Source organism: Phoenix dactylifera, chromosome 1 (genome assembly GCF_051530095.1).
Source record: "Phoenix dactylifera cultivar Ajwa chromosome 1, Ajwa_hap1_PhDact_Kaust_v1.1, whole genome shotgun sequence".
Lineage (NCBI taxonomy): Eukaryota > Viridiplantae > Streptophyta > Magnoliopsida > Arecales > Arecaceae > Phoenix > Phoenix dactylifera.
In genome coordinates, this window is record NC_143190.1 from 14882460 (window position 1) to 14901793 (window position 19334).

Below are 19334 nucleotides of genomic sequence, written 5' to 3' on the forward strand. Positions count from 1 at the left end.
TAAGAAAGCCAAAAGAGAGAGAGTCAGTAAAGGAAAGAGAGTTCGTGAGATAGAGAGTGGTATAGCAGTAGCTTTATTTCTATTTCATCTGTCTTCCTTTTTGCAGCAGCAGAGTGAATGATGGCCTCTAAAAATTTTGTGCAACCTGCAATTCCATGCTTTGACGGTCACTATGATCATTGGAGCATGCTAATGGAGAATTTCTTGAGATTTAAAGAGTATTGGCAGATCGTTGAAGTTGGAGTAGCCGAACCAGCAGCAGGCACGGTGCTAACGGACCAGCAAAGAACTGATCTTGAAGGGCAGCGGTTGAAGGATCTCAAGGCAAAGAATTATCTCTTCCAAGCTATTGATCGCTCAAACTTAGAAACCATTCTTTGCAAGGACACCTTCAAGCAGATTTGGGATTCCATGAAGAAGAAGTACTAGGGATCAGCAAGGGCGAAGAGGCAGCAGCTTCAAGCACTTTGTTCGGAGTTCGAAACACTCAGAATGAAATCAGGAGAGTCTGTTTCGTATTATACCTCCAGAACAATGACAATTGTCAATAAGAAGCGGATTCATGGCGAAAAGCTGGAAGATATCACTATCATTGAGAAGATTCTTCATTCGATGACGACAAAATTCAATTATGTTGTTTGTTCGATTGAGGAATATACCGACAAACTTTCCATTGATGAATTATAGAGTTCCTTGCTGGTTCATGAGTAGAAAATGAATCGGCAAGACAAGGAGGAGCAAGCATTACAAGCCTCATCTAATAATCATTTTTTGGCATCAAAAAGAGGAGGTCGAGGAAGAGGAAGGGGCAGAGGCAACAATGATGGTAGATACTCACATCAGAAATTTGAAGATAATCAATTTTTTAATTCTCAAAGAAGAGGAAGAGGGCATGACAACAATCATTCAACTTCTTTTAAGCCAAAGTCAGCAGACAAATCAAAAGTTGAATGCTTCAGGTGTCACAGGTATGGCCATTACAAATCAGAATGTCGAACTAATTTAAATAGAGATGGTGGGGAAAAATCTAATTTTGCAGAAAGGAAAAAGAAGTGTCTTTATTGATGGCTTGTCATGTGAAGGAGGAAACCCACAAGAATTTGTGGTACTTAGACACGGGCTGCAGAAACCATATGTGTGGAGAAAAGTCTGCAATTTCTGATCTGGATGAATCTTTTCACGATTTTGTGAAGTTTGGTGGCGATTCTAAAGTCTCTGTTATGGTAAAAGAAAAGGTAGCAATTCAAACCAAGAGAAATTATGTACAAACTATCTCTAATATTCTCTTTGTTCCAGATTTGAAAACAAATTTACTCAGTGTTAGTCAGTTTCAAGAAAAGGGATATGGAATCTCTATCAAAGACGGAGTCTGCAGAATTGAAGATGAAAAATTGGGCTTAGTTGCTCAAGTCAACGTAACAGCCAACCGAATGTTTCCATTGTATCTCCACAATACTATTTATTCATGCTTCTCTGCAAGATTGAAGGAGGTGGCATGGCTATGGCAATTTTGCTACAGCATCTTACTTTTGGTGGATTAAAGACTCTACAACAGAAGAATATGGTGACAGGTCTTCCTCAAATTACAGCTCCTTCTCAAGTTTGCGAAGAATGTGCTATTAGCAAACAACACCGTAATCAATTTCCACAAGAAAAATTATGGGGAGCGAAGAGGGCATTGGAGCTTGTTCATTCCAACATTTGCGGGCCGATAACTCCATATTCTAATGGAGGTAAAAGATACATAATTACCTTCATTGATGATTATAGTCGGAAATTTGGGTCTATTTTTGCAGAAAAAATCTGAAGCCTTTGTAGCTTTTAAAAGCATTAAAGCGCTTGTTGAGAAAGAGATTGGCAACCCAATAAAAGTTCTTTGCACGGATCGTGGTGGAGAATATAACTCACATGAATTTGCAAATTTTTGTGAGACCCATGGAATCAAGAGGCAACTTACGTTAGCTTATATGCTCCAACAAAATGGTGTTTGCGAGAGAAAGAATCGCACTATTCTAAATATAGTGCGGAGCCTTTTGACAAAAAGTGGTATTTCGAAGAATTTCTGGCCCGAAGCAGTTAATTGGAGCATTCATATTTTGAATAGAAGTCCCACACTTGTTGTTCAAAACATGACACTAGGGGAAGCATAGAGCGAACGAAGACCAACGGCAGATCATTTCGGAATTTTTGGGTGTGTTGCATATGCCTATATTCCAGATTAGAAGAGAAAAAAAAGCTAGATGACAAGGGAGAGAAATGCATTTTTCTTGGTGTTAATGATCAATCAAAAGCTTATAAGCTTTACAATCCTAGCACCAAGAAAATTCTTATCAGTCGAAATGCTGTTGGAGAACAAATTCCAACAAGTTTTGATGGAGAAAATGATGAGAAAGCAAAATAGCCCCAACAACAGCTTGTTCCAGCAGCTGCTGCTCTTGTAAAATTACACCAACAACATCAGAATTTGACGAACAGGTTGAAGCAGGAGCTGGTTCACGTTCCCATCATGTTTGAAGGAGGCCAGCATGGATGTCGGACTATGAGGTAATCGGATTCGATCGATCTGAAGATCCACTCACTCACTTTGCTTTATTTTCAGACTGTGACCCTACAACTTTTGAAAGTGCTGTCAAAGAATCAAAACGGGAGAAGGCTATGGATGCTGAAATTGCAGCCATCGAAAGAAATGATACTCGGGTGCTATCTGATCTTCCAAAAGGGTACAAAATAATTGGTGTAAAATGGGTTTACAAGACAAAACTGAAAGTACAAGTACAAGGCACGTTTAGTGGCTAAGGGCTATAAGCAAGAGTTTGGTGTTGATTACAAAGAAGTCTTTACTCCGGTTGCAAGGCATGACACAATCAGATTGATGATTGCATTGGCAGCTCAAAACTCATGGCCTATCTTCCAGTTGGATGTGAAATTAGCATTCTTACATGGAGACTTGGAAGAACAGGTATTTATTGATCAACCTCCTGGTTATGCTAAATTTGGAAATGAGCATAAGGTGTATAAATTAAAAAAGGCTATATATGGACTAAAACAAGCTCCATGGGCTTGGTGTAATCGTATAGAAACTTATTTTTTGAAGGAAGGATTTCAAAAATGTCCTTATGAATATACATTTTTCATAAAAATTGAAGATGGAGGAAAAATGCTCATTGTTTGCTTATATGTAGATGATTTAATTTACACTGGAAGTGATAGAGCCATGTTTGAAAAATTTAAGATCCATGATGGTTGAATTTGAAATGTCTGATCTTGGTATGATGTATTATTTTTTTGGTATCGAAGTGGTGCAGTCCTCTACTGAAATTTTTATTTCTTAAAAGAAGTATGTGCGAGAAATTCTGGACAGGTCTCAGATGAAGGATTGTAATCCTGTGAGTACACCGAGTTTGGCTTGAAGCACTTTAGGACATGTTTTTATGTTGGGGTCAGGGGCTGTTTCATGGTCATCAAACAAGCAACCAATCGTCACCTTATCAACCACTGAAGCTGAATTTGTTGCTGCAACAGCCTGTGCTTGTCAAGCTATTTGGCTGAGAAAAATTCTTGAAGAGCTGCATTTCAAGCAAGAGGGAGCAACTGCAATTTATTGTGACAACAGTTTAGCAATAAAGCTCTCTAGAAATCCTGTTCTACACGGTTGAAGCAAGCATATAGATGTGAAGTATCATTTCCTGAGGGATCTCACGAATGATGGAGCCATTAATTTAATTTACTGCAGAAGTGAAGGCTAGATTGCTGATATTCTAACCAAGCCTCTCAAATTTCTGCATTTCAGAGGTTCGAAAAACTGCTTGGTGCTTGTACTTCAAATGATTCAATTTGAGGAATGGTGCTTCAAAGTTTGACTCTTATTAAACTGAATGTTATGTCTGGAACATCAGTTTAAGGGAGGGATTGTTAAATAAATTAGTGATCTACACATTCTGTGTTGTCCTAGTAGTCCATGTTGTCCAATTCTTTAGGATCTTTAGTTATTTTGTTTTTGGTTTCTGCAGAATATGGTTTATATTTACCTAGTCTATAGGAGTTTGTTTTTGCACATTGAGTAGTGCCTATTTTCATGCTATTATCTGTGGTGTATTAGCCTATATAAAAGTTGTTTGTTTGATGAATAAAACAACATAGAAAAGTACTTCCTCCTGCCTTCTTTTGTCTTTTAGTTTTATTGTGTGAAAATCTTTTATCTTCTTTTATTTGTAACAAAAACATGAGAAATGGATTTTCTAATGGGTCTCTTTTAGAATTTCATTGATTATAATAAGCCTCAAATTTTATATTTCCATATAATGAACAAAGTCTTTTTGTTATTAGCATAGAAAAAAGAACCAATAATAAGTCCTCCATGTTTCAATTATTATATTAATGACCATATTTTATATATTCATATAATGATCACAAAACTATTAGTGGTTATTATGGAAAAATAGGAAATCAAACTTCATAATAAGTTCCTCTACAATTCATCTCTAATAAGATTACATTTTTATGTTTTCGTACAACGGCTACAAAACAATTCTATAGCCGTGCAGGAAGAGAGGACACACATATAAATAGCAATCCATGCACACTATTATAGCAAAGAAGGTTATATGCAAGATTGTTTAACACACGTGGCTTGCTTATAATACAAATCTTCTTATTCGTCTTCTTCTTCGTCTTCTAGGAAACCCCCTTTTTTTTTTTTCAGGGGCTTGAGCACAAGTTCACTTCCATCAGATATTCTGATTTGAACTAGTCCCGGCACTGCAAGTGCCGAAACTAGTTCAAGCTTGGCATTTACATTCTTTTTCACGAGCTTATCCATAAGTTCGTTTCTATCAGATGTCCAAATTTGAACCAGTCATGGCACTTCACTTGCTGAAACCAGTTTTTTCAGTTGCTGGAACTAGTTAAAGCTTGACATCTACATCATTCTTCTTCTTTGTGTGGCGAGAGACGCTACTTGTTTTCAGGGGCTCATGCACAAGTTCGTTTCTATGATATATATTGAGATTTGAACTAGTCCCGGCAATCCACTTGCCGAAACTAGTTCAAGCTTGACATTTACATTCGTGGGGATTATATGTTATGGAGTCAAGTGTATCAGAGCTTTGAACTTCGAACGAGTCCTGCCACGCGAACGGCTGCCATCACAACGAGTGGGCATCAAATGCGGAGCGTCGTGACCTACGCTCCTCCGCGGCTCACGTTAACTCCATATGTGGGCAGCCCCCGAGCCCAGTAGTGGCGGAGGAGAAAAGAGAGAGCGGCGAAGGGCTGGAAGCGAGTGGCGATGCAGTCCTCCTTCCTGCTGCCATGGCCGAGCTCCTCCGAACGCGGTGGCGGCCTCTTCCTCCCTTCCCGGAATTCCCACTCCTTCGTCGGCCTCTGGGCGTGGGCCGGCGGCCGGGTTCGGCGATCCACCGACCGTGCCGGCCCCGTGGCGGCGGGGACGGGATCGCTTGGCGGGGAGCAGGACCACTACGCTGTCCTAGGGCTCCCCCGGAGCGCCTCCGCCGCCGACATCAAGCGAGCTTATCGCCTTCTGGCTAGAAAGGTCTCGCCTTCTTATCCTTCTTCTTCTATTTCATCTCATCCGTAGCGGAAATCCTATAGATATTGCTCGAAATTTCTTGTATTTCTGGGTGTACAATGCCAAATTTTTCTAAATAGATGACTATTCAAGAATACTTTAATTTGGATACTTCTGTTTCTTTTACATGGGCATGATTTCAATTGCGAGACAAGTAATCATTGTTCGTTCTGATCTCCTGCTATATTTCTTTTGTTTATTTGATCAATATTTTTTTTAAAGAAAAACAAGTGCATCTAGTAACTAGTTGCCTCATGAAGGAAAAATTTGTCGAGTTCCGTCTTATTAGCATAACTAGAAAAATGCTTCCGCGTCTAGCAACCTAGTCACAAGAGGACTGGGTATCTGAGACCAGCATATACTCTCTCTACAATAAGTCTATACTAGAGGAGCTTAAATGACCAAGTGAGCTCTTGTTGAAGCTTAGTTTCAGAAAACAATTTGCGTGCCATTCTTTGAATGTATGCATATTGTGTCGAAGCTTTATTGTGTGAGCTGAAATTGCAATCTTTTTAACAATGTCGTCAACTTCTTCATCAAAGGAGCTCCAGATGTATGGTTCGAATCCCTTTTAGAAAGGTAAATACTGGTCGATTAATGCTAGTAGAATACGGTTGAAAGGAATAGATGAACAAAGAGTTGCTTAAGGTTGAATGGAATATCACATGTGATTATTCCTCTAGTGGCTAAAATCATGGTTTGACGTTTCACCAGAACTTGAATCAATATACTTTTGTCTCAAACTGAGTAATCTGAAACTAGAAGAAGTTTCAGTGTTGGGCCAAAACTTACAAAAAGATTGGGGCCAAGCTAAGTGTATTTATGGGTTACTTATGCTAATCTTTTCTTGAATTTACTATTTACAAAAAAATTGGTAAGCATTAAGTTCTAGATTACAGAGAGACAATTTGAATCGCTAGCAGATTTGGAAGCATTGTAATGTAAGGTCCCAAACAAAGCTACAAGGATGCTAAGCTATTGACATAAGTATGGCAATCTTGGAACTCAAAATCTCATATTCATGAAATTGTCATCTATTAGATTGACACCAAATAAGTAAATTATATATCACACTCTAAACATGATTTTTTAACATTTTAGTCCAACGTATAATATTTTGTTTGTCCGAGTGCAAAAGAAACAGCACAAATACATCCAAAAATTGTTTTAGCGGATCATATTTCTTTGTTATTTTCTCTAACTTTAATTGATACTTTTGGATTTTTTGTAGTCTTGAATAGAAATGGCCAAATTGGAGCCACAACCATAGAATCTGCGGAATTTTAGACTCATCTGTCTTGGGAAAAAAACTAAAATCAAATCTCAAACCAAGTTCTCGGTCCTTGATTAACACCAAGCATGGCCAAATCTTGTCGAATTGGCTGGTTTGGGATGTATCGAATCGGACTGATTGGGATCGACATGATTCGGCCCATAATTTCGAGATGTGGCCAATTTAGGGTTCAACCCTACCGGTTTAATAATTAACCCCCCCTCCTTCTGGTCGCAATGTTCGAGAGATGGCTGCCCCTCCCCCCTCCCCCAATCGCAATGTTCGAGAGATCGCCACCCACTACGTGCTAACACCCCCTCCCTCCCCTCCGAGAGCGTCCCCCCTCCCCTGTATTTTTTGGCATACTCCTCCCTCTAGCTTCCTCCCTCCTTCCCTCCCTTCCCTTTTCTTGCTCCACTAGGGTTAGGGAGTAGAGATGGGCATTGGGCCGGGCCGCCCATGGCCCGGCCCGGCCCGGCACGCCCGCTTGCTACAGTAACGGGCCGTGCCTAGCACGGCCCATAAAAGGGGGTCGGGCTGGGTTACGAATTTCTGGCCCGCGGGCCGAGCCCAGCCCGGCCCATAAGGGCTTGGGCTGGCACGATTCGTGGGCCAAGCACGGCACGGCCCGCGAGCCAGCCCGGCACGGCCCATAAGGGCCTGGGCTGGCACGATTCGTGGGCCAAGCACGGCACGGCCTGCGAACCAGCCCGGAACGGCCCATAAGGGCCTGAATCGGGCCTGGGCCGGGCCAGGCACGGCTTGTCCCCTTTAAAATAAATGAAAATAAATTTTTTTTAATAAATTAATAAATATTGGGAACTAAGGATTTATTAATATAAAGCCACCTTAATGGTGGGGGGTTTGGCATAGACCCCTACCAGTTTATTAATTTAAATCAAAATAGTACATGAAGGGAGGTTTGGACCTTGGTCTGACCTCCAGAATACAATAAGAAAGGAAAAAAATAGAGATGACTCACTTTAACAATTAAAAAAATAAAAATGTACAATTATAAAAAATTAAGAAATAAAAATAAATGATCAAAATCTTACTAATCATCAGTATTCACTATTCAGTAGTGTTTGTATCATCATCATCAGAGGATGTTGTATCATGTCCGCCTTTATCTTGAAGTCTCACCTCAGCATCCAACCAATCTTTGAAGCAGAGAAGCATCTCAACCGTTTCGCCAGTCATCCTACTTCTCTTTTCGTCAAGAACACGCCGACCTGCACTAAAAGCGGATTCCGATGCTACTGTGGACATCGGCACAGCTAAAATATCGCGTGCAATTGCAGACATAACAGGATATTGATTTTTAACACTCTTTCACCAAGATAATATATCTAGACTCTCTATTTGATTTTCATCATATGCAGACTGAAGATCATTTCGTAAATAAAATTCTAGTTCACTACTTAAAGATGAAGAAGATGAAGATGAACTTGAAGCATGTGTGTTTTCTCTGTGCAATGAATGAAAAAATAGATGACGAACGAGAACTACTAGAAGAAGAAATAGAGCTTTATACGGAAAATCTAGATCCACGAATTTTTTCATCATATATAGCATAAATATCATAAAAAAGTTGTTTTACCTCAATTTTAGCAGGTTCAGGATCTTGAATCATATTTTCACAATATGCATCAAGTAAAATTAGTACGCCATTCAATTTAACTCTTGGATCAAATACAGCAGCTAAGTTATGCATAGGACATATCTTGTCCCAATACTCATTCCATTTAGATTCCATTTGTTCAATAATAGGCATTAAAACATCATCATATCTATGTTCTGCAAATTTTTGACTAATCATATATGCTTGTTGTAAAAATGAACACGAAGTTGGATAATAAATACCAAAAAGAACATTAGTAGCATTATAAAAACTAAGCAAAAAATCTTCCAAAATTTTTTCTTTATTCCAATCAATTTCAGTCAATGTAAAGCCTAATCCATGATCATTAATATATGCACTTAATAAGTTTTTATATGGGTATGCATCATGTATCATGCTATATGTTGAGTTCCAACAAGCAATTACATCAAGTTTAAATTTTTTAAAACGTTTATCATGATTTATACATAGTTTCTTAAATTCTTGAAGTCTTGATCTTGAAGCATGAATAAAAGAAACTGCATTTCTAATTTTTGAAATGACATCTTGAATCATGCCCATGCCAGCTTGAACAGAAAGATTTAAGATATGACATGCACATCTAATATGCAATAAATTTTCATTTAACATGGGATGCAATGAGTCCTTTAATAATGTAATAGCAGAATTATTATTAGATGCATTATCAAAAGTAATAGACATAATTTTATCATTAATATTATATGAACATGCAGTTTGATAAATGGCATTTGAAATTTGTTGCCCAGAATGTGGAAAATCAAAAGCATGAAAAGCAAGAATACGTTTATTTAATTGCCAATCATTATCAATATAATGAGCAGTAATAGCAATAAAACAATTACTACCTACAGATGCTGACCAAATATCAGAAGTTAATGAAACTTTTACATTTAAAGTAGAGAGTGTTTCAATTAAACTTCGTCTCATTGCTAAAAAGTTAGTCATAGCTACTCTTCTAAATGTACGCCTACTAGTTCTTTTGTAAGCAGGTTGTAGGTTTAATTGAACATATTCTTCAAAATTAAAAGATTCACATAAACTAAAAGGTAATTCATCCTTAACTATCCATTTTACAAGTGCTTTTTTTTTATTTTCATGATTATATGCAAAATTACCTAAAAGTGATCCCCTTGTATATTAAGGGTACTTTGAAGACGAGAATCATGCATCCTATGACTCTCTTGATGTCTTTTTAAATGGTCTGTTCCCCCACTACTACTACAACTATAAAGTTTGGCACATTTTTTACATTTTGCTTTCCAAACTCCATCAACCATAATTCTATCAAATTCATTCCATACAGCACTAGTCCTCTTACGAGAAGAGGTTTGATCTTCACTCGGTTCACTAGTTCTAGAGGAACTAGGAACATAGGGTTGGGGATTAGTTTCTTCTCCCTCAGAAACAGGAGGAATGCCAAAATGACTTTCCTCAAAAGATGACATATCTAAATTGATGAATGCAAAAAATAAAAACTAACCATAAGGAGGAATTGAGTAGAGGACCAGAGGTAGAGCCGAGATTTGTGAGCTTCCTCTTGTGCTCTCAACAAGAACCTCCTTCTCTTCTCAACAAGAACCTCCTCTTGTGTAGCACTTGAACACTTGCTAAATGCAAACTAAAAATTAAATTGCTAGAAGAGCACTTGCTAAATATTGCTAGAAGAGAGAAATAGTAGTAGTAGAGAAGGAGAGAAGAGTTGGTTTGGTGTGGTGAGAATGAGGGAGGAAAGGGGTATTTATAGGACTCCAAATATTTTTTCCCAAAATACCCCTCAAATTAGCCGTTTTATGATTGTTGAGAGGGGTATTTTGGGTAAAAACCAAAAATAGCCGTTATGGCAACGGTTTTTTTTTTTGCCAGACGGGCAGTGCCAGGCACGGCCCGTCTCGTGCCTGGCACGGGGCGTAACGGCTATTTTTTTTTTGCCATACGGGCCGTGCCAGGGCCCGACACGGCCCGCCACCCCACGGGCCTCGTGCCGGGCCGGGCTTAGCTTATAGGCTAAGCGGGCCGTGCCAGGCACGGCCCGTTTAGTAACAGGCCGGGCCAGGCACGGCCCGTTTAGTCTGTGGCCCGGTGGGCCTGGGCCGGGCCGGGCCCGGCACGGCCCGATGCCCATCTCTATTAGGAAGTTAGGGTTTCTCTTGGCCCTTCCCCTTCCTCCCTTTCTCTCTCCATTCTCTTTCTCCCTATTCTCGGCATACCCTAGAATGGTATGGTATGGTACTGTACTGTAACAAACCAGTTGCTGGCTGGTATGACCTTCAGTACCAGTCTGTCGAACCTTGATTTGCTCATACTACCCAAGTGCACTTACTTTAGTATGGTCAAATGGGCTAGTTTGCCTCGTTCCCAAAAGTGTTGCTAGTTTGCCTCATTTCCCAAAAGCATTTCTATCATTATCTTTGTTAAAATTGCAACAAGTTTAATCTGAAGTAGAAACATTTGGATTCACAAAAACCAAACACTGAAATTCATGATGTAAGGCCCTTTTGTAAAGTGAGCTTATGTGCACGTGTATGTATAATATTTTACTTGAAAGATTATACAAACCATTGAGCATTGTTGGGTGTAAATCATTTGTGATAAGTGGATAGAGAAAAAGACAAGCTGAAGGTATTGCTCAGTGGTTCACCCCTCTACTTGAGAGGAGGTTTTGGGTCAAACTTCCGGACGTATTTCCCAAGCATTTGATTTCAGTAATTCCAAAATGGTGGTGCTCAGATAATTAAATTTTGAACCCACTACAAAAGAAAATGATTTGTTCAAAGATGTCAATAAATTATATAAAATTAGTAACTCTTGGTGAACTTTTATTTATGGATGATAAACAACCATATAGCAATGTCATCTAATCCTAAAGGGCTCCTAACTTACTCAAAATGTTTCTAGGATGGCTAACACAATTTGACTCAACATAGGTCTTCTAATTAACCTAAAAGTCCACTGCTTGAAAAACTGCTAATTTTTTCATACAGATATGATGTTGCACTTATCTTAAGCAAAGACACACAATCCAGTCAATAATAAAACATGTGGGATTATCTAAAGTTTCACCTAGAAATAAATCTGAAAATACAATAAGAACTAATCTTTTTCCTAAATCAAAGGAATCACCAGTTCATTTGCTACGAACTGAAAACAAATGAAGCTTGAAAAATTCACAGGTAAATGAAGAGTTAGACTGTATTTAGCCTACTTGTCCTAGTGCCACTTCAAGGAGTGAGATACATGCTAAGGCTGGTCGAAGAAGAATGCCACAACTTAAAGATGCACTGGCAGTTCTCCCAGTCATCTTGCACTTTTGAAGCTCTGCTCTTGATCTGTTTGGATGAGTTAGAGGATGTCAAAAAAAAAAGGGGGCATATAATAGAGGATAATGTAGGAGAGCATAGAAGCAATAGATTGGGAGTGAGGGCATAAGTTTTTTCATGCCAAGAGTACTGCTTTCACACATAGACTACAGTATGATATGAAGATAAGGGTCTGACCTGTGTAGATATTTCAAGTCAATTAAGCAAACATTAGAAGTTGCAAATATCCAAAAGTCTTGGTTTGATAAGCAGCAGTATGTATGATGAGTTTACAGAGAACTATCATTAGAGGGTTACTAAGATAGAGAACTACTGAAGTATTTTAAGTCTAGGTTGATTATTCCTTAATGCAGTTTCATATTATCTATAGATGTATTTGGTTTTCCTTTTCATGTAAGTTTGTTGAAATAATTTAAGAATCTTTTTGGACTTAGCTATGCTGTGCTCTTGGTATATAATGTGCAGCAATTTATTTGAGTTATTTTTTTCATTAACAACACAGATGTTTAACTTGATTTTGAGATGATGGATTCATTTAGATGAGTATCTCACATGTTCAAACATGATCTTTTTGTCATGTCATAGGGTGTACCTTGATGTACCTTATGGAAAGGATTGCAATGCTGGGCATACCAGCTTCATGCTGGCTGATGCATACAATATAATTGCTGAGCTGGTATGAGATGGGCCTGCTTGCCTCAGAATCTGATGAACTGGCACACTATGCTCAGCCGGGCCACAAGCCCATGACCTATTCAACATAGCCTGCACTGTGGATGGGTTACGCTAAATTATCTTTTAGGTTGGACCTAGCTTGATCTTCAACAACATGAACTAGATTGAACTTGGGTCGAGCTTAAGGCGGCAATTAGTGAGCTCGGTAATCTAGCCCCACTCAACATAGGCATGCATGCTGTGCATAAGATCTTGGTGTAAAAAACATCAGTTCACCACAATAAATGAAGTTGCAGCACTTAAATTTGACGCATCTAGTTGTCGAAGCACTCACGAGATAGCTCTCTCTTAAGAAAATAAAGGGGAAAAACATTTTAAGCAATTCAAAGGTTGTTTTGGGTGGTTTTTGGACTAACACTGGGCCTTGCATTTCTAAATCATGGCTTGGCATAGCTGAAACATGATGGCAGGCTCATATTGGAGTATTTGGATTCAGGACAGGGCAGGCCAAGCTTCAGCTAAGTTTTTAGTAACCAAGCTCATTATTTCAAGACCAGTCTTGACCTGGCACACCTCGCCTGATATGCACTTTTTACCAAAATACATATTAAATTAATAGAATACGTGTTTGATGTGTAAACATGCATAAAGCACTATTATTAATTCCCTGCAGATATGCAATTTTCATATAAATCACCAAGGCAGTAATGTTTCTAGTGTCATTACTTGACAGATATTGGCCCAACAAGGCATGCAAATCTTGTCAATGTGAACTTAGAAAATGCAAAACCCCAAACCTTTTGATATATTGTTTTGGATAGATTTTTAAATATGAATAGAGATACATTTGAATTATTAGAATATGAGTTTTGTTCTTATAAACAAATAAAAACTTATGAATCATCTTCAACATGCATCATATTTTTGATAAACATAACCAACCCCGGCCCCCAAAAGAAAGAAAGAAAGAAAAGAAACTTGTACTACACTTTATAGATGAGATTGAAGCCAGGTTGGGAACTGGAATACTATTGGCTGAAACTTCATTTGCTTGAGTTTCATTAATTTCCGCTGCCCTTGGCCAAGACAGGCCCTGTGGTTTTAATAAAATAACTTATAAAAGGAAAAGCCTCTTTTTTAAGGCAATTTGTTTATATTTTGTATATAGTTAATCTTTCTAATGAATGACAGACTAAGGATTTAAAAAACATTTTCACCAGATTAATTCAAATTATTTGAGTTTCAAGTAAGTTTAAAGCACATTGGGAGGAGGTCTTGGGGCAATGGTGAGGTTGCTCCATTGTGACCTTGGTATCACAGATTCAAAATTCATAAACAACCTTCCTACATGCGGGAGCAAGGTTGCATACGTTTGGCCCTCCTCTTTTATTAGCCTTGTGCACTGGATCAACCTTTTTATCAACTAAACAAGATTATTTGGACCCTGTTTAGATTTCATGATGTATGAAAAATATACGCACTTCTGCAAAAGTTTTAAAACAAAATGTTATTTTTGACAGGGTGCATATTTTTGGTGTACAAAATTCATAGAAGACAAATGGTATATATTTCTACTTTCTAGCTTGTAATTTTAGATTTTAGGATTATGCTCCATATGTAAATAATTTTAACAATTAAAAAAAACCCTTAGAACTGAATTCCAAGACATTCTAATGATGCCTAATATTTTTCTTAATTTGTTTTATTTTCCTTTACTATTTAAAACTTCTTCTGTTAAAACTGCAAAAACAGAACTTTTTTCTGAAATTGTCAAAGGTGCTGTAATTGAAACTCAGTATCCTCGGCCAACATTGAGATTAAAACTGAGTTAACAAGTATTGATGTTACCAACTCTAGTCACGTAGTAACATCAAATCAACTCAGGGAAGAAATTCTCACATAGATACTTTTGAAATTTTTGTGCAAAATGTAACAGTTATGTCCGATCAAGTATATTGGACCATACTGGTTGGCCCATTTCAATGCAAAATAACACCAACCAATACTAAGTGATAAAGACAAAGTCCCTAAGATATGAAGTCTATATCATGTTTGTGTTTCCTTTGTGGGATATGCACCTTACAGTGTGGTTTTGTTGGGATTTGCTTGTGATAGCAAATGATGTAGCACTTGATAGCAATGGATGTAGAAAAAGGATGAATAAAGCCTACACTGGGTAGAAGGATAAGGCTTGTTGGTTTTTTCATGGTTTTGTTCTCATATTCTTATTTGCAGAAAGAAACATTGTTTTGTTGTAAGTAATTTTTGGAAATGAAAATTGTCCTTCGTATTTCAGCATAACCAGGAAATGCTTATCAATTTGAGATTTCTTTGGCTTTTCTATTGTACAAGTTATGGTTGGTAAATCAGCACATTTTGTAGTTGCATCCTATTTGTTAAAGAAAATCTGAATTTTTAATAACAGCTTATGGATCTGTAATATGTTCATAAATGTCAACCATGAAATTGGCCATGATAGTGTTTCCCTTTTGATTTTGGTTTTTTGCAGTATCATCCTGATGTTAGCAAGGATTTGCAAGCTGGTGAGATGTTTAAGAGCATTCGCTGTGCATATGAGGTAGTTGCTTCTGGAACCCCCCTGCCCCACCACCCACACGCACCTTTTTGTATTCTGACTTGTGTTAGCAAATATATGGTGATAAAAGTCAAATATTGAACATCTCGGCAATAAGCTATATTCATCTCTTCACTATCTTTATAAACTACAAAAATTTTATCAATAAATTGTTCATCTGTTTCGGAGAATTAATTTGCAATCAGAATTTGTAATTTTTCTATGCAGATTCTTCTTGTATACGGGCTTCTATCTGGTGACTACATCAATTTATGTATATTGGATTTTAACTTTTCGCTTTTCTTCTTGGCTTTTTCGATATCATATGAACGTTAAACATTGTCTGCCACCGAGTCCACTGTTTGACAACTAATCAAGAGTGTTGATCCAATAGTCCTCTTGGACAGGGTACAGTCATATTCATTCTTTAAGATAATTCTAGCCATCAGTCTACAATTTTTTAAAGGTGAATAACATAAAGTTTAAAATTCACTTTGTAGTATGTATTCGTGCATTAGAGACAAGAAATTTTTGATCCATGAAGTGAAGTGATGAGGTTTCTTAAAATTTTGCCCAGCAATAGGATAAATACTATATGACATGCTCCACCAACTGTAACACCAAAGCTCACCTTGCAAAGAGGCATGCCATACTGAATTTTTGATGATTGTTTTAAATAGTTGGAGCTTCACAAATTTCTAGATATCTTATGCGATTGCTTCAAGTTAATTTGGATCGTCTTTTCTGAATTAGGTTCTCTCTGATGAAGTCTCAAGAGCTCAATATGACGTAACACTTAAATATCCCAGATTGACAGGGAGACCACAGAGGAGAAAATGGACTCGGTATCCTGATTCTGAAGAAATGAGAAGGATTTATAGATGGGCAGAACTGAAGCAGCGAATGCATCATGAAAAGCAAAATAGGCAATATTCATGGTATTATCAGAAAAATCCGTATCAAGAAAACTCAAACCACGAGCGAGGCTCCTTCAGTGAAGTGTTAAGATTTGCTTTCTTCGTCCTCTTCTTCATGCAGACAGTTGGATACCGAGCATCGCTCACAATCTGTGGACTAATGGCATTGCTGGACAGGCAGTTGGACATTGGATACAAGACCGGCTATATAATTGCCTGGATTTTGGGAGGCCGTGGAGGTATTTTGCTTACATTATGCATCAATTTTAGCAGTTGGCTCTGTGGCAAGAACAACAGCAGCCTTGTTGCACTGGTGGTGGTTGCATTATGGGTAGGTGCTAACCTCGCAAGATTTGGCCCCCTTCCTCAAGGTGCAGTGCTTACCCTGTTGTACATGTCCATTAAGCTTCAGGTTGATTTAAAGTAATGCAATGTAACTTCTCATCCTCTCTTTTTTATGGTGATTGATTGGAGTGCAATACTGCTCTCCAGTGACTCTTCATATGATGTATATATTTCTGAACTCATTGTGAAAGCTACGATATTCGCAATAGCAAAATATATGACCTTTATAAGAATTAATGCTGTTTCCTCAGGGAAAAAGAAAGGAGAAAATTGCAGGAACATGATTCACAGGTGAAATCTAATGAGAGTGAAGGGTCCTTTAGCATCATTCGAAAGTTGCTTGTTTGCTTGCAAGCTGGAATTCTGTATGTGACTTAACAAGCAGGCCTCTTGCACCAGTTGGCGACCTATAGGCCCCTTGACTTGCAGCATTCAGAGTTGCAAATTTAGGGTCGCTATCTGCAACACCACTTGGGAGTTGCAAGTAACTGGAGTTACAGATAACCACAAGATTTTAGCTACAATTATATTGCCCGTCTTTCTTGAGAAGAAACAATCATATAGGTTCTCAGCCATTATACAACCCAACCATTTGTAGATTGCAGTTCATGGTATTTAGAGCAAAAAAAAACATTTATAAATAGCAATTCATGGTATTTGGCAAACAAAAGCCTATATTCCAGAAGCTGTCCATGGGTTTCTTTGTTGGTATATGGATAGCAGGTGCAATCGAGCTGAGCCGAGCCAAGATTCAAGCTCAACTCAATTTAAAATATTGATTGAGCCTCAACATTTAAGCCGGAGCTCGACTGAATCAATAATAAAAAAAAGTAATACTTAAGATTAACTCGACTCGACTCGAATATTAACTGAGCCATACTCGAGCTTGAATTCGAGCCCTGCCATGATCATAAATAAAAAAATAATTAAAACAAAATATGATATAATATTATATTTAAAATTATATATATGAGATTTTCAGCCGAGTATTTTGCTACTCAAGCTCGATTCAAAAAATTGTTTGAGCTACTCGAGCTTGACTCGACTTGCCCAGTAACAATCGAAGTCAAGTCAAGCTCGAGCAGGTCATGAGCTCCTTGGCATATTTGCACCCCTAGTCCCCTGTCCATATCGCTTTCTAGACTGCCGATTCCGTAGGGATTTCACTTGAAACCTTGTAACTATTTTCAGCCAGAAGAATGCCCATTGGTCAATTCCCGGGGAATACCAGCTCAGAGTGGAATGGTTCCTGAGGGTGCCTGCCACTACCGCTTCTTTTCTTCGTTGCGGATTGGTCGGTGCAAGGCGGACTTCGGATTGGATTGGTGCGGGAGTCTTCCATTCTGAGCTTATTGCTTTCGGTTTCCATCCCCATTGGAAACTTAGGACGGCACCAAAAGCCAGACTTAGCTGAAACCAAATGACGTGATGAGTGATCTTACGGGTTGCGTGTAGAATTGCATGCAGACAAAAAAGAACACCATTCTTGACCCTGTTTTTGTCCCTCTGGTCCGGTTTGAGATGTCATATACTCACTAATTTATAGGTTCTGGGTAAGGTTATTTGACTAACCTTGTTAGCGTTGCTCCAACTAGTAGTTGGAGCCCTCTTCCTTTAAGAGATCTTTGGTTCATTTCTGACCAAGTAAACACAAACATTTTCAGGACTCGAGACTATGGTAAATTCATCTAATTATGATCAATATGTTGAAACATGGCGCGAAGCAAGATGAGGGAAAAGATGTGGCTTCGAGACATCGGTTAGATATGGGCTCACATTTAGGGTTTGTAAAGTGATGTAAAAAGATGTCAAACAATGTTGTCTTTATGAACTTCTGCGAGCCAGTTTTTTTCTCCTTTGGCCGGTTTTTGTTGGTGGTTCTAGCCTCTTCTTTGCCTCCATTCATCGCCTTGGATGGTAGAAATTTGGTGTGCAGATTTAGAGATAAAGTTGGGGTTGGAAGTGTCTATTCCAGTATATAATTAAGCCTTTTTGCCTATAAAAAAAGACTTGGGCATGTATATCCTAGCTGTAAGAACAAATATACCAAGTTCCAACAATTCCTTTCTAATTTCTTCTTCCATTCATAGGCCAGAAACACAAGACCATCCTGGTCATTTTTGGCTGCATCTTTTGAATCATGGAAGCAGAATTGCAGGATACTGGCACTTCACACAGCTCACAAGATCGACAACACGCAAAACCTTGGGATCAAATCTCTCATGTTTATTTCCATCTACAAGAAAGGTAGTACTTTTAAAAAAGAAAAAAAATCTATTGGGGCTATCTTAGTGGATTCCATATTCTACCAAATGCTAGCGTAAGCAATCTTTTGGTATGAGGTGGGCCAAGGATGAAGTAACACAAGATAAACTGCTTCGATTCTCCATACCATAAGCAGCCTTGTGCTGCAGCTGATGTGAAATTTGAAGGTCCATGGATTAGATTGTTTCATATCCTTCAAGATTATCAGGATCATGGCCTGCCAGTTTCTGAATCTTGTGACCCCTCCCCTTAATTTAGTGGCAAGCAGGTACGCCTCTTTTGTACGGTGTCCTAATTATACCACCAAAAGCTCCCTCCTTTAATTTGGCTAAGGCTCTCACTTTCTTTAGATGCAGCCTGTATGCGATGCTGAGATCAAAAGAGCCATGGAGGAGAGCTTACAAACGAGTAAAGAATCTTTGCTTCGACCATGTAATTGTCTTGTGATCAACAAAAAAAAGATGGCTTTGCTTTTTTAATCTCTAGCCACCATATCTCATTCGCTCGCTCTCTCCCATAAAAACCACATGCCACGCCCCAATGGAAGTAGGCAAGTTAGGAGTGCTCTCTGTTTTCCCAGCCTCCAATCATTCAAAAGGAGCGGCCACTTTACACCTCCCCACCACCCACACCAATTCAGATGATGCTTATCATAATACTTTTAAGCCACCTTCTAAAGTTCCTGATCACCTCCATCTCATCCAAAAGTGGACCCTTTCAGCTGTCACTTTCCATCCC

At 38.5% G+C, this 19334-nt stretch overlaps 1 protein-coding gene across 1 annotated transcript; it reads left to right on the forward strand.

The window, feature by feature from the left end:
* The first annotated feature begins 10 nt into the window (after positions 1-10).
* On the forward strand, positions 11-16564 carry LOC103723768 (Chaperone DnaJ-domain superfamily protein). Its single transcript, XM_039116203.3, has 3 exons — positions 11-5551; positions 15004-15072; positions 15823-16564. Exons 1-3 carry the CDS (start codon positions 5288-5290, stop codon positions 16411-16413), a joined length of 924 nt encoding a protein of 307 aa, XP_038972131.3. The 5' UTR covers positions 11-5287; the 3' UTR covers positions 16414-16564.
* The last annotated feature ends 2770 nt before the right edge of the window (positions 16565-19334 follow it).

What these genes read in the sequence shown, in the direction of transcription:
- LOC103723768 (XM_039116203.3), top strand. Translation starts at nt 5,288, where the DNA reads ATGCAGTCCTCCTTCCTGCTGCCATGGCCGAGCTCCTCCGAACGCGGT. An exon ending in ATCGCCTTCTGGCTAGAAAG is followed by an intron (nt 5,552 to 15,003) that starts GTCTCGCCTTCT and finishes GGTTTTTTGCAG; the next exon opens with TATCATCCTGATGTTAGCAA. An exon ending in GCATTCGCTGTGCATATGAG is followed by an intron (nt 15,073 to 15,822) that starts GTAGTTGCTTCT and finishes TTTCTGAATTAG; the next exon opens with GTTCTCTCTGATGAAGTCTC.